Source organism: Cyclopterus lumpus, chromosome 6 (genome assembly GCF_009769545.1).
Source record: "Cyclopterus lumpus isolate fCycLum1 chromosome 6, fCycLum1.pri, whole genome shotgun sequence".
Taxonomy (NCBI): domain Eukaryota; kingdom Metazoa; phylum Chordata; class Actinopteri; order Perciformes; family Cyclopteridae; genus Cyclopterus; species Cyclopterus lumpus.
The window spans coordinates 20973221-20988672 of NC_046971.1; the positions used below are offsets into that span (position 1 = coordinate 20973221).

The following is a 15452-nucleotide window of genomic DNA, read 5'->3' on the forward strand; positions in this document are numbered from 1 at the left end:
CATACACCACTGGAGAGAATGTAATTTGAGAAATATGTAATTTATGTACAGTGGTAAATCAGTTTTTTGTCATCTAGTTTATTTGCAGCAGTTTGTTTGTGTGTGATACAACTCAATTCTACAGAAGAAAAACACACTCCAAATTAATCATTCTGCGTTTGCAATTTGCTTGTTACAACTGCACACTAGCTTGGTTGCAAAATATGCATGTAGTGTGAGTATAGCCAAGTCTCTGCTCTAATCCCTATATGCACTTTATGAGATCACTATTTGGTTTACCAGTATTTATTTTTTTATTCTAGGTTTCCACGTCTTTACAGAACAGCAATCTGAGTTACAATCTTCCAAATCAACCAACTAAAAAATATGCATGACTAATTTATCATAATTTATCCTTTCATTTTGCCGATTTAGTTTTATTCCCAAAGAACAGTCTTGCTATTTCAATTTGACTGATCAGGCTTTTATTATTGGAAATTGCAACGAGCTTCCTGTAAAACGTAGTCATATCTGTATAAAATATGTTCCACAGCTCCTTTAACAATATATTGTGGGGAATTATTTGTTATAGAGTTTACATTTGAACTATTTTCCAGTATTTTTCTGCGTGAAGGCGATTAATAACTACTCTTGAGACCTGCTTTAAAATAAAGATTTATTGATATTATTGCCACACAAAAGTGGCAGTCAAAGACACAAACACAAGCCCACAGAGGGTGAATATATGTGTCTGATATTCTCTCCTTGTGGGTTCCTCCTCCTCTCATCCAGCTGTGGGCACACTGCTGCGAGGAGCCCATCAACTCAGGAAGTAATGGACAACTGTCTCCACCTCATTACACCAGCCTACACATACAATCACACACACACACACGCACACACACACACACACACACACACACACACACACACACACACACACACAAACACACTCACACACGCACACACACTCTCTTTCTCGCTTAGATTGGACAGTGTGTGTGAGAGAGAATTGTGGGTAGAACAACAGCAGTACCGTTGGTGTTCTCAAATTCATATCTTAAGTGTCTCACTGAAGTATTTGCCTTGCTTGTTATGAATGTTGTCAAAAACAATCTTTGTATTTATTTAATTCACCAATCAGTGGTGTGTGTGTGTGTGTGTATGTTTTAAGGAAACATCCACTATGCTTATGCTTTATATCACTGTCATTGTTCTTGGCATGTTCTACTATAATTTTAACTTTTCCCTTCAGGTAAAATTAGGAGCACTTAACCCGTTTACTTTGGAACTAAATGATGTCACACAAAAAATGTATTAATTAAAAGTAGAATAATGAGGCCTTCTGTCACGCAGTTTAAATGATGGTATTGCACCGTGAAGAATTACTTTGGTATCTGTTCTCCAATATCCTTTTTTTTATTCCCATTCCTTAAAAGTGCAGTTTATGAAAACATCCTGCTCCTGATGTCCAGCTGTAAACATTCTGATCATTCACATCTATTTATGCATTCAAGAGCATGGAAGACCTTAAATGTATTAATGAGAAAAGTTGGTGTCATTATTTCTGAAAAAGAATCACATTCTTTTTCTTAATTGTCAGTTTTAATCACCGAAATAAAAGTTATTGAACTTTCTTCCCTCGGTGACAACAAATACTTCATGAAATGGAAACCATTAAACAATGGAGAAAATGCAGGAATTGAAAACAAATGTAAATAAATCAAAGGTACAGAGAGAAATTAAAGCATCTTTATTTGATTGAATTTTTTAACCAAAATCTTTTTTTAAAACATGGTTAATTAATAAATTAAGTTAAGTGAACAAGGATAGAAATGGAGGATTTTGTAAACAAAAATCTCTGCCCCAACACACACACACACATATGTTGTCGTCCCCCCTCCCATCCTCTCCTCCTAACTGTTCTTCCTGTTTTCCCACCTCCATCTGCACCCTCGCCCTTCTGTCAGTCCGCGTTGCCTTTGTCGCAGAGCTCGAGTTATTTAAGCAGAAAGTGCAAACACATGATTAAAAATACACAACTATGCACATTCTCTCTGCTCCTCCATCAGTTTCTGTACCTCTCAAATCTCCTTTTACCTGCTCATACCCCCCCCCCCCTCCCACACCCACCCCTTCTCCCCCTTTTCTGTTCCCCACTGTGAAACTTCTATCAATCAGAATCTATCACTCCCACTATTCCCGTTGCCGTTGTGTCAGAATTCACAGGAACTTCATCAAATTGGGAAACAGTTTCATTGTTACACAGAACACTCGCCACATGTGTGTGAGTCTGCGTGACTGTGTGTGAGGGTGAGTGTGAGTGTGAGTGTGAGCGTGTGCTTGTGTGTGTGTGTTTGTGTGTGCGTGTGTGTGTGTGTGTTGAGGCTGCGTGGTAACATTTATGGAATGCACACACACTTCCTCACCAACCGGCATCACGTGAAGGTTTGCACACACACGACAACCAGCACATTCCCTCCTATCACCACCATCACACACACACACACACACACACACACACACGCACACACACACACACACACATTAGGGTGTTAATTGTTGTGCTAACACCTTCCAATAACAAGGCTCTAATTATCAACATGTTTGGCTGTTGGAGTGTGTATCTGGCACTCGTGTACGGATCATGGGGTGAGCGTGTTTGTGTGTGTGTCAGCGTGAGGTGTGGCACCAGGGGAAGAAGGTTTGATGATTTTGAAATATGCTGCTGTGCGTGTGTGTGTATGTGTGCGTGCGCTCTCATATACGGGGTGATGATGTCTCAGTCTCAATCCACATTTGCATATGACAAGGGGGTCTTTTGTCCTTTGGTTTAATTGCAAATGATCTATTTGAGAAATGACACCATTGCGATGCATCTATTGTGCTACAAAAGAAACAATCACGTGGTTCAATGTGTTTTACACGCACCACAACAAATCCACTTCAGTCCTCGTGGCCTTGTGGCCTCCATTCTCCAGAAAGATACACTCCGTAGAGCGCATTAAAAGATCTTTATGAAATAGGTTTTATTAGAGGAGGAATATTTGATATTGGGACTTAACAGTCAATGCATTGACTGTTAAAGGATAGATTACATTTTTTCCCAAGTCTATCTTACTGCAACATTCACATGCATATAGGAGGAGTCATTGACCGTGACTCAATACCTTTGCAGAGTGACGACAGTGGAAGGGCCTTGAAATTAATTAAGAATATGTCAGTCTGAATGAATCCACTGCCCCCCCGTTCATGTCAATACTCACATCCCTCGAGGCACTGACCACAGAGGTGGAAGAGCAGCCATCTTTGACTATGAAGCAACCCTGAACCTAAACTAAATCATAACTCATTTGAAAACCTTATTATTAGTCATTCAACCTGGAAAACACCAAAGACAATTCTAGCCCAGGTCTGTACTCAGAGATTTCTACTTTTGATCATGTTTAGTCCTTAAAACAAACAAAGTACTTATTGTAGGTGAATTTAATATGCATGGGGATGTTGATAATGATAGCCACTTACATACAAGCTGTAAATGCCACTTGACTCTATTGCCAAAGATGACTAAACAAAGAAAGGCAGCTCCATGGTATAACCTTCAAACCCGCAAATTAAAGCAAACATCGCAAAAACTTGTAAGGATATGGCGTTACGACAGTCAGTCAAGATAGTCTTTAAACATATAGGCCCCGCCCCCTCCCTGTAATGTCAAAGCAGCCATTTACTCACCATGAACATAAAAATAAGAACAACCCCAGGTTTCTCTTCAGCACTGTAGCTGACAAAGTGTCACATCTCTATTGAGCCGTGGATAACCCTCAGTAGCGACTTCATGAGCTTCTTTCATGATACAATTCTCACTATAATTGTCCAAATTAATCACATCTTGTCCGGTTCTGATCTATCCCCCAAATACAGGATGTATGATAGACTGCTTTTCTCCTGACAACCTTCACCAATTGACTTTTTCATCCAAGCCATCTACCTGCCTGTTAGACCCCGTTGCGACGAAGCTGCTAAAATAAGTTGAACCTTTAGTTAGCGCCCCTTTAATAGATATGACCAATCTGTCTTCGCTACCAGGTCACGCACCACAGTCCTTCAAAGTAGCTGTAATTGAACCTCTTCTCAAGAAGCCCACTCTTGACCCAGAGGTGTTGGCTCTCCACAGGCCTATCTCTGACCTTCTACAACGGGTTGTGTCTGATCAGGGCCTGAACGCTCGTGCTGGCTTACATTACTGGTTGATTAGTTTGTAAAGTGAATGCGGTGTTTCTACCGTTTACCTCCCGCTCATCCTACGAAGGAATTGGGACACAACCAGTATGGAAAGGAGGGTTAATCACAGCGACCATACAAATGTCTTGAAAACATCTGAACTTATCATTTCGAAATAAATGTTCTTTGTTGACAATTAAAGTGCACTCCATATGGGTCCTGGAGATTAACATGGCTTTGATTTGACCTTTTATGAGTGACAAGAAAACTACGGATGAAGAGCAAATACATTGTGTAAAGAACTTTTCCAAAGTACAAGTAAAATGTAAACAATGTATTGAAATAGATATTTGTTAATGATATACACTTGCTTTTGCTTCTAACACTTCCGTATTAATCTTCCCGATTGGCTAGGATGCATTTTATTTATGGATCTGGTTATTAAAGTTGGAATAAGTCTCACGATGGCCAACAAGAACACCATGACCGGTTCTTGAACAGAGGTGAGCATCCCATTAGGATAGAAGAGGCCGGCTACCTGACAGAACACCTGGCTAACTGCTGAGCAGCCGGGTTTGCTGGCTGGTTATCTGTCCGACTGCCAGGCTGGTGGGTGTACCGAGTAGGCAGCTGGTTGGCTTCCTGACTGTTTGACTGGCTGCTGGTTGACTGAGTGGGCGGCTGGCTACTTGCCTGCCTGCCTGGCTGGTTGTCTGACTGGCTGTGTGCCTGGTTGGCAAGCTGGCAGCCCCAGCTGTGTCCCGAGCCAAGCCCCTGCGCTCCACCAGATCTTAATTGGGTTAAGTTTGTCCGCCACAGATAACAGTTCCTCTTTCTTCCGAGAGTAAGAAACAGAAGAAGAAAAAATGGCCTGGCACTAATGGCGCTCTTAAGCGGGGCTCTTTTCTGTTTCGGTGGAGGGGAAATTAGGAAGAAGGGGGTGGGTTCCCTGCAGTGAGAGATCGTCGAGGGAAACGTGCCATTGTTTGGAGCCGAGCACTCAATGAGAACTGAGAATACGAAGAAAGAGAAGAGAGAAAGAGAACGAAAGAATGTAGATTTGCGCTGTAGCGCTTGTCACATTGCCACTGTTTCTTTTTAGCAACCCCTCATGGCTGAGGCAGCCAGGACCCCGAGAGATGGAGACATACATGCACGCAGACGTGTGTATGTGAGCGTACCAGTTGTACACACACCATTTAGTTTTCCTTCTTTCTTTTTTTGGTGAAAAAACAAACACAAAGAAAAGGTTATTTAATTAGTTCGGCTTCACCGTGATTTTTTTACAGACCTGTTTAATGAACAGTAATAAGTGTTTTCGGCGGCACAGTTGTCTTAAAGTGAAGAAAGTATCAAAAATATTATTATCACAAGCCCCAACAAGCTCCATCAGATTGTTAGGGCAGCCAGTGTGTAGTCTAAGAGGTGAAACTCAGGGCACTCCCTCAGATGATTGCAAAGCCTTTTTTCAACTCAGACCTCACTGTCACTTCTGGATTATGGCGGCTACATGGATGAAGATGCAATTTAGAGAGATTTTGGTGAGGAGACAATGCTATTTAAAAAACAATGCATCTTTGAGAATTAGGGGTTCATGTCCCACCATTTGTGGGGAAAAAAATAGATTCCATCTTTGTTGATGGCATCCACTTAAAGCAGTAGTTTGACATCTTGAGTATTCTGCTTCTTCTTCTTTTGTTCTTTCCTTCTTCTTGCAGAAGACTAAATAACACATTGTATCCTTCCATCCATCCATCCATCCATCCATTTTCAGCCGCTTAGTTCGGGGTCGGGTCGTGGTGGCAGCAGACCCCACAGGCTGACCCAGGCTTCCCTCTTACGGGCAACATTCGCTAGCTCCTTCTGGGGGATCCCGAGGCATTCCCAGGCCAGCTGAGAGATATAATCCCTGTCCTGGGTCTTCCCCGGGATCTCCCGCTCCATCTTACCCTGAACAAGACCCCGAGATACTTGAACTCCTTCGCTTGGGATAGGCATTCTGTCCCCACCTGGAGGGAGCAATCCAGGGCAGAGCAATTCAGGGCAGAGCACCATGGTTGCTTCAAACGCTGCAAAACGCTGGAGGTCACGGTCCGAGGAGGCCAACAGGACCTCACCATCTGCAAACAGCAGGGACGGAATCCGCACTGCTCGTCTTGAATCTGAGGTTCGACAAACACTCGGAGCCTCCTTTCCAACACATTGTATCATGTTTGTTTATTCCCAACAAAAACAAAGCGTAAAAACGGAATGCTGTGGTTTATGATCTGGACTATTTTTTGGTTGGAAGCGGTGTCTTCCCGAAGCTCCCGCTTGTTTCCTGGAGACCTCACAGTAACAGATCAATTATTGAGCTATAGGGGTGTTGGTGGACAGATTTTCCTTTTTTTCCAGTCTCTATGCTAAGCTAAGCTAAACAGCAGCTGGTTGTAGCTTTAGAGCTAATGCACAAACATTCGAGTGGTACCAATAAGGCGGCCAACCAGATCTCGTACAAGGCGTATAAATAGTATGACTTTGCCGACATTTCCGCGTGTCATTATTACACATTTAAGGTGTTTTATGTGTCATTCAACACAACGTTGTTACCATAAAACGGTTTGGACTATGGTAACCGTATTGTATTTTGGTTCAGGCAACAAAACCACTTAGTACAGTTTTTTTCGGAAGAACACCCTGGTCGGGCTTGAAAACAAGTCCTTCAATTAAGAAAAATGTGTATGGAAATAACGTAACAGGAAAACACGTCACAAACGTTACTATCCTAACTTCATGGGACACGGGCCATGAATAGTGATCTCTTGGTTTCAAGGGCTGTGTGTGTTTGATCCACTTCCCCAAACCAATATAAGCAGTCTTTCTCTACAGACCACATGGCATACAAATGACACACAAAAAGCAAGAAGGGAGTTGTTATTGCATGCAAAGTTACTTGGCCAATAGAGCGGACTGTGAACAGTCTAATTGTGACGACGAGTGAAGAGAAGCTACATTTTCAAAATTTGAATTAATCACACATTATTTTTACTTGAACCAATATTTCCAAAGGTGCCAGTCACTATTTCAGCCTAAACATCACAACTACACTATTTCCTTAATGGCTAACATCCTTTATTTACATGACATTCATCATCTTCATCGTCTTCATCATCATCATCATCATCATCACAAACAGTGCCATCATTATGATGATCCCTACACTAACCACAAAGATTAAAATAGTCATTATCCTCAAAGTCAAATCAACAAAATCGTAAGTATCATCATCATCGTCATCATCATTGCTCCATGTTTTGTTTTCTTTAGAGATTTCAGACAGCTGGCATCCTGTGGCAGTCAGCCTCCACTCCACTCAGGCTCACACAGACGCACACGCACACGCACACACACAAGCACACATACACACACACACGCGCGCACACACACACTAATACCTCTGCAAAGACCTTGCGGGTGGCAAGTGAGACTGTGTGTAAAATAACAGGCTTAACAAATCCTCAAAACAAATATTAAAAGTAATGTTGATCTTTTTTCTCTGTCTCCACACTGAATATTTATTCATAAGTAACCGCAGGGTAAATGTTTTCCCTTGTTCTCACCTTCGGCTCAGATAATGAATGCAACATGCACGCACGCACGCACGCACATTTGTTCACATACATTTAGAATAATGCAGAAGATCAACATACCTTTTATCCATACCACAATTGAACAACTCCACCTGCATAACAAATAGCAATTAATTTGGAGCACACTCACAACTATGTAAATGAATCCCCCACACACACATCCACGTTACACCTTTGGCATTGTGAACCCAGCCCACATTAAGTGGAAACAAAAGAATCTGGCTTTGCAGTATTTAAATCAGTTATGTGTCTAATTATTCCATATAAAAATAGTCGATATCTAGGGCAAAAGCAACAAGATGGAACATTGTTGTTTGCAGAGGGGAGACCTAGTGGAGCTGGCGAGAGTTCAACACAGCAGAAGACAGGAAGGGAGAGTGTGATAAAGGAAGATAGGGAGAGAGAGTGTGTGCTTTAGGCTACATAAATATAACATGAACTCTATTCGCTAGTGGCGGGCAAGCAAGCAGCACAATGGGCCGATGTTGAGGATCAGCTATGTGAGGGTGTGGAGAATAGACTGTGCTACCTCCTCACCTCAGGAAAATCAGGTTTTACATGAGAGACCGATAGAGTGGTAGGAGGGAGTGTGTGTGTGTGTGTGTGTGTGTGTGTGTGTGTGTGTGTGTGTGTGTGTGTGTGAGCGAAAGACAAAAGGAGATAATTTACTACACATGCAGTTATTCTGCAGGTTCACGCTGATACGGAGACCTGCAGCAGTCAGCTCTCAGCAGTGTGTGACCCTGACTCTGCATTCAGCAGACGTGGCTTGTAATCGGTCTGCTTAAGGATGCACATTGGTCATCATTGATCACATTTCACTGACAATGCATGTATTTCAAAACCCTTTCGCCATTTCTTTTGAAGATCCCCCCCCCCCTCCTGTGTGTGTGCACGCAACAATTTTCAGGGACAAAATTCAAAACATTTGCATAATCGTACCTGCATATTGGGAGGTCAGTTGTTGCTCACTCTACTGCCGGCCTGTGGAGGGCTGCAGACCATGTGTGCGGCAGGTGTTGACAGCTTTTTCTGTTCACCTGTCAGCAGTGAGGGTTTAACATGTCGGAGTTTAAATGCTGACGTATGTCAGAAGTATCCAATTTCCTTTTAAATATGTTTTTCAGGGGGTGGGGGGGCATCCTATTTACCGTTATTTGACAGATGAGGGTGTAGAAATTGGAGAGCGAAAGGTCAATGCCATGCATTAAAGATCATAAAGCCAAAATAGAAACCGCCTGGTTTCAGTAATCTGGTCCTGGCACTGTAGCCACTCGGCAAGGCTTCTTCTACAAGACTTCTTTGACGTGTCACCTGACTGTGTAAAAAGTGATGCCGTTTGGCCGCACTCAGATGCCTGCTGTCACAGACAGATGAAAAGGGACAGAAGTAGTGTGAAGAATAAGACAAAAGATAGCTTGACAGAGGAAACCGTATCCTGACTACTTTCTCCCCTGAAAAGTCTGCACGCTTGAACAATCAATGCGTAAAGTGGTCATTCTTATTGGTTTGGTGAGTAAAATGTCAGATGCAGACCTCTCAATTCTGATGTCACAAAGGTGTGTGGGCATGTTGTTTAATGTTTAATGTTGAATGATATGACCCCTCACTGAACCATGACGGTGAAGTGGCAGTAGATCAGTTGTTTTGCTTAATGTAATGGCTTACAGCAGAAAGGAAGAGCATCAACCATCGCGCAACCAAAACAAGAAGAGGATAGCACTTGTTTTCCCTCGGAAGCTATCTTAGTTACTATATGCCCAGTAAGTCTGTTTGACTAAAGATACTTCATTTAATAAAATAATTTGACATTCACTTCATGTCAGACATATAATTGCCAGTAAAAAGCACTCTATGGTGTATATTATCCTTGTGGTTCCCATGAGCATTTGATAAAAGGGTTTAGGCTTGGTAACTTACTCAAACATGCTGATATATGTACATATACGCACACTCATAAGTGGATCAAAGGAAGTTTTTTGTAATGACACTGTCTCGGACAGTGGATCACCTGGAGAGTTCTGGCACCTCGATTTCTGTGTCACAATGCTCACGCATTCCACATCACTGTAAACCAGACTACTGTCAAGGTATGAAACCTTTAAGGCTAATCCCCATTTTTGGGGGGCTGTAATTCTAACGGTTTACTCCATTGATGTCCTGTCAGTATCAATTCCCACTGCATGTCAGTTGGCCAACTTATTCAGTGGCTGTTACTTGAAGTTCTCTTGTTGTGTGTATAAAAAAAGCCAAATCCGCGCGGAGATGACAGAGGGTGTAATCGCTAGCTATGTGATTCAACAATGCCACTCTTAGAAGCTATTCAGACTGGGGCCTGTCCTTGACCCTTAAGGAGCTTGTAATGTGGGCTTTTTCCCCCCACTCTTTGTATTTACCGGCAGAAACGAGGAGGGGGGACCAACCACTGAGTGAGGGCTTTTGCCCCTCCATGCCAGCGGCAGTCACACTGGGGGAGCAATGCACATGCACGCACGCACGCACGCACGCACGCACGCACGCACGCACGCACGCACGCACGCACGCACGCACGCATGCACGCACACACACACGCACGCACGCACACACACACACACACACACACACAGGTCTCCTGGCATGCACTCATTTCATCGGGAGGGAGAGGTGAAGGTTGGAGGGTGAGGCAGAGGGAGACAGAAGGGGAGGGGGGTGGGGGTAGGGGGGCACAGAGACAAGAGCCCCCCCACCTTCCTTAACCCGAGGGGGGGGGGGGGGGGGGGGGGGGTGCATTCTTAAAGGCTGCTCTATCTCTCCATGGGAGGACGGGGTGGGGTGGTGGGGGTTGGGGGACAGGGAGGCTCATTCTGCGGAGGGCAGTTGTCCTGCTGGTCAGCACAGGGAGCTCCACGTTATCCATGACAACCAGCGAGAGAGACAGAGAGAGGGAGAGACAGGGGGGGGGACAACATGTAAAAGCTCAGCTGCGGTCAGAGAGCGCTCAGTTGGAGCAGAGAGTGAAGAACAAAGCACCCAGTGATTTTCATTTTTCCCCTCTTTGTCTGCCTTATATTGTCCACAGACTTGTCCCTCTTTTCTTTACTGGAAATAAAAGAGCTTTGACGAAGACACACAAACACACAGACACACACATGCATGTACACACTGGTGTGCCTAATTGAATTATGTTTATACAGTAAGTCAAACGGTTTATTTTTACTGTGACAGAGGGTGTGAGAAAAAGAAAAAAGGTTTCCTCCTGGAGGGGTATATCCAAATCACCATGGAAAGGAGCAATGGAGGCATTGGAGGTAAACACAGGTATTTTTATTTTATTTTAAAGAAATGGCTGGGCAGATTTTAAACACTGGACGTACCTCTGCAACGCAAAGGTCTAAGTTGTTGTCTGCCTACAGCCGGATAGGAGCAGACATTTCATGTGGTCTCAATCGAAAGTGCGGAAAATGTTCATTTTGCACGGGTAGGTTCTGCTCAGCCTAAATGAACAGGCTTAAACTAATCCTGTCAGAAACTGTCCCACAGAAATTAATCCGCCACAAATGAGTGAAGTGATAAACGCTCAAGGAACAGGGAACATTTTCAAGATGAATAATGGCTGACATTTAATCCTTTTAATGTTTTTTGATGTGGGAAATTGGTCACTACAGGGTGGATGCATGCATTGGGGTCGCAATGCACACAATGCTTCTTTCGTTAACATACAACTTTGAAAAGGGGAAGAAGTGCACATCCAACATTATTTTCCGGTGCTGTGCAGAGATGGATACCAACAATAAAAAGTAAAGAATCTCTGTAACATTGAAAGGCTTTGCATATTAAACACATTAACTTTGATCGAATCATACTATTTTATTTTGCCGACTAGAGGAATGATGGCTGCTTTCAGGGGAAACAATCATTTTTAGGTAAATCGAGAGGTACTCTGTGTTAATTCCTCCTCACCAAAAACATTGCATCACACTCATGAATTAAGTTGTTTTATTTTGTCCACTCATAACAAGTGGTACATTAATCCACTAGCATTTGTATTGTTTTGGGAACTAGTTTGTTGCAGTGGCCTATAAAGCCACACAAGAGGGGCCATGCAACCCAACACTGGCGTTGCTACTGGGGCTTCAGGGTTGACATGTTATGACCCCCGGCTGCTGACGTAGCGTATAGCACATCCTTCCACAGCCGAGCATTGTTAAGAGTTTAAAAGTAGATACAGGCCTGCCTCAGCACCTGGTGACGTAATCATTCGATCACTCGTGCTGTTAAAACAACCCTCGTTTTGTTTCGCGGTCCTAACTTCGGGGGCCTCTTCCAAATCCCACTTTGATCCAAGTCCATATTTTCCCTCTGCCTCCCTTCCTGTTATGAGGGTCCCTGTTGTAGTTGCGCCACTCGGCCACGGCTGGGCGCTGTTGCCTAACTCTCCACCCTGCTTCCCCTCTCTCTCTCGCTCTCTCTCTCTCCGCCAGCCCAGCCTGCCTCTCGCATGCCTCTCTGCCTCAGCCAACCCGGGCTGTGCCGAGCTGCTCCCTGCGGGATCAGAGCGCTCCCCCGCCGGGACCCTTCTCTCACATCCCCCTGCTGGGACGCGGCTACATTTCCAGCCAAGCACTGCCTGCCTTGGCTTTATTATGTGTGTCTGCGCCGCAGCCCCGCCAGCAGAGGCAGGCAGAGGAGGAGGAGGGAGACTGGTAGCCAGAGTCAGGACAAAGAAAAAGCAGGGAGACAGAGGCTAGCGAAGGGTTAGACTGGGCGAAATATTAGGCTGCTATTAACACCGCCGGTAGGGCATTGCGGAATATTAACAAAAAAGAAAAGCAAGCGTGGGTTGTAAAAGCAGTAGGCTATTTCCCTCGGGTGGAGATGCTGGGGAACAGCGCAACGTCCATGCCACCAGACCACCAGCACCACTGCGTAGTGTAGAATAGCGGGACGGAGGACGGGAGGCTGGTCGGTTCGGGTCGGTGCCGCTTTCCCGGAGGACAAAAAACCCAAAAACAAAACAGACTGAAATAGTTTCGATGAACTAAAAAAACAAACAAAAAAACAGACGAAGCTGCGAGGAACGAACGGGGAGAGAGAAGCCACGTTTCATCTCGGAGCGGTTTCCCCAGAACATTCCCCGTCGCCAGCTCTCTTCACCTGGACCGCCACGGACCGCCGCCGCCTCTCTCTCGGACGGTGCCGCCGCTGTCACTTCCCCCCTCGGCACCGCGCGGTGACCCGCTGCGGTGTTTTGCGGTGTCGTTCGTGCTGGAAGAAGTCGGAGCGGCATGAGCAGCCCGGGCTGCGCCGGAGAAAGCTAAACGTGTGCGGGGAGGAGGAAGAAGCGGACGAGGGGGTGGTGTGTGTGTGTGTGGGGGGGAGGGGGTGAATTGAAGAAACAAATACAACAACAACAACAAAAAGCAAGGCTGTCGGCGTCCCAGCACGTTGTCGCGAAGGCAATTCCAAACGGGAAGTTGTTCCCGTTCACGCTACAGGTTGCGCGAGCCCTAGCGACCGTTGAGGGAAGAAAACGCACCAGAGGAGCGGAGTGTTGCCTCCGCGGCTAGCCGCTCTGCTCCCGGTGTGAGTGTGTGCGCGCGCGTAGGTGCGTGCGTGTGGTTTGTTGTGGTTGGACTAACGGCCACTTCCCAATCAGAGACTGAGGCTGCCGCATTGCAACAGGCGAAGAAGCAGCAGCAGCGAAGTGGAGGAGGAGAGATACCCCGACTGGGTCCGCCTGCATGGTTAGCTGAAAACACGGAACGGAGCAAAAACTATTTAGAGAATACAAATATTATTTAAAGAAAAAAGAAGCTGCTCGAGACCAGAGATGTCGAGGCGAAAACAGGCCAAACCGCGCTCCGTTAAAGGTGAGTACGTGTTTATTTTGAAGGCTACTCTTCACTCAGGAGTAGAAAAAGAAGCCAACGCTGTGTGCTCGTTAGCTCATTTCATTGAGCCCCCTCACATACTCAGGGGTCGCAAGCAGTCGGTGTAGTGTTCACTAAAGAGTTAAACCCTTCTTTCTCGCTTACTTTTTAACAATCAGTTACGTTCGCTCACTTTTACTGTCGGCTCACTAATTGTTTAAAATTGGTCACGAAATTGTTTTAAAGGGTGAAACAAAAATGTTCGGCAAAGGGCAGCGTGCCGTTTGATTTCACTGTCTGTAGTCGCTTCGTCTTTTAACGGTCACATCTTTGTGCCAAACGCGAGCTTTCGAAGAGGCTCCGCTTTCATTTCTCTGTTGATTTCAATTAGCTGAAACTTGAAAAGACGGTGTGAACTTTGTGCCAGCGCGGGGTCGCGCTTTCCGATCAATTGGTTGTAATTCACTTGGTTGATGGGTCCAACGTAATCTGGATTATTACCCATGTTCCCGATTGCACTTGCTCTAAACAGCAAGCTGCTTTGTTGGAGTACATTTGGTTGGTTGACCCCCCAAATCATGTCACTCAGCCCCCCTCCCCTCACATAATGTGCCTTCCTCATTTCTCTTTACAACCAAAATAATGATACAAATTTGATTTTAAACAAAACATTCTCTCTCCTAATTCTGAAATCCCCCACCCTTTTTATAAGTGAAGTGCAGTTCCCTGCTGAGCTTGAGTGCATTTAATCTTAGATTTTAGAATATTGCAGTGAATATTTTCCCGGGTTCTCAGGCCTTCCTTCCTATTTTTGAAAATGTGGCCTGCAAGGTTGGGCACATATGAACATACCTAACTGTGGAATTTACAGATATGTTTTCCTGAAGTTCAAGAAAAGTCTGACATTTATACGATTAAAAAATCCTTCTGTTAAAAAGCTGAAGGCCCTATTTGTTTATTTATTTAAGCCTACATTTTTCTCCATTACCTTAAAATAGTATTCATAGCAGTGCATGGGTGAGTGGTCATCTTGCACAGGGGCATGTGGTGGCCTTGGCCTCCATGTTTCCTTTATGGGACCCAGATGGGCAACGGGACGGCTGACCATGTGGTTGCCACCCCCTCCCCCTGTTTCCTCCATCATGTATGGCTTTTCTCTATTTGAGACTATCTGGGAAGCGAGCAGGATTTTGACAGTGGTTCAAACTGCGTGCTTAGTTTGATTAGCAGCATCGTTTTCGACTGGAGGTTTTCAGTCTCTGCAGGGTTTTGAAGTTAAGCCTGTTTCCTCTGAGGTCGGGTGGGATTCATTTAGTCAATAGCAGGAGAGGCTACTTGCATTATGCCACACACAATGCGCTGGAAGCGTGTATTGTGGTTGCTTTGGGATACGTTTGAGGTTGTTCTATCTATTACTGTATATGTGCAGGAAAACCGAGGCGTTTGATAAGGTTGGCCCACAGAACAGGGTTGTGAGGAAGAGTGATTGCACAGCCTCCTCAGGAGTCTGGTGTAAAGCTGGCTTCTGTTGATGCGTAAACAGCCCATCTTTATATATCTAATACAAATTAAATAACCAATGCTGTTTGTAGTTAACAATAATTAATGCTATAAATCAACGGCGTATCCTATAAAGTGGACATTTTGTCGAGCACTAAAAGAGAGTATCCAGAATTATAACATTGGCATGCTAATGGTTTAAAGTAAGTAAGTATTTTTTTAGTGAAAGGACGAGGCGGTGTAAACTGCTGCATCTCCTCTCGGTGGTCTTGGG

General features: G+C 44.6%; 1 protein-coding gene across 2 annotated transcripts in view; it reads left to right on the forward strand.

Moving 5' to 3' along the window:
• Window positions 1-12330: 12330 nt before the first annotated feature.
• znf423 (zinc finger protein 423) overlaps window positions 12331-15452 on the forward strand; it is a 131036-nt gene continuing 127914 nt past the window's right edge. Inside the window, exon 1 of one of the 2 annotated variants that reach the window (XM_034534868.1) lies at window positions 12331-13678. In XM_034534868.1, the coding sequence (XP_034390759.1) occupies window positions 13639-13678 (40 nt within the window). In that variant the 5' untranslated portion in view covers window positions 12331-13638. The remainder of the gene's footprint in view (window positions 13679-15452) is intronic. The other variant, XM_034534869.1, reaches the window with a different exon arrangement.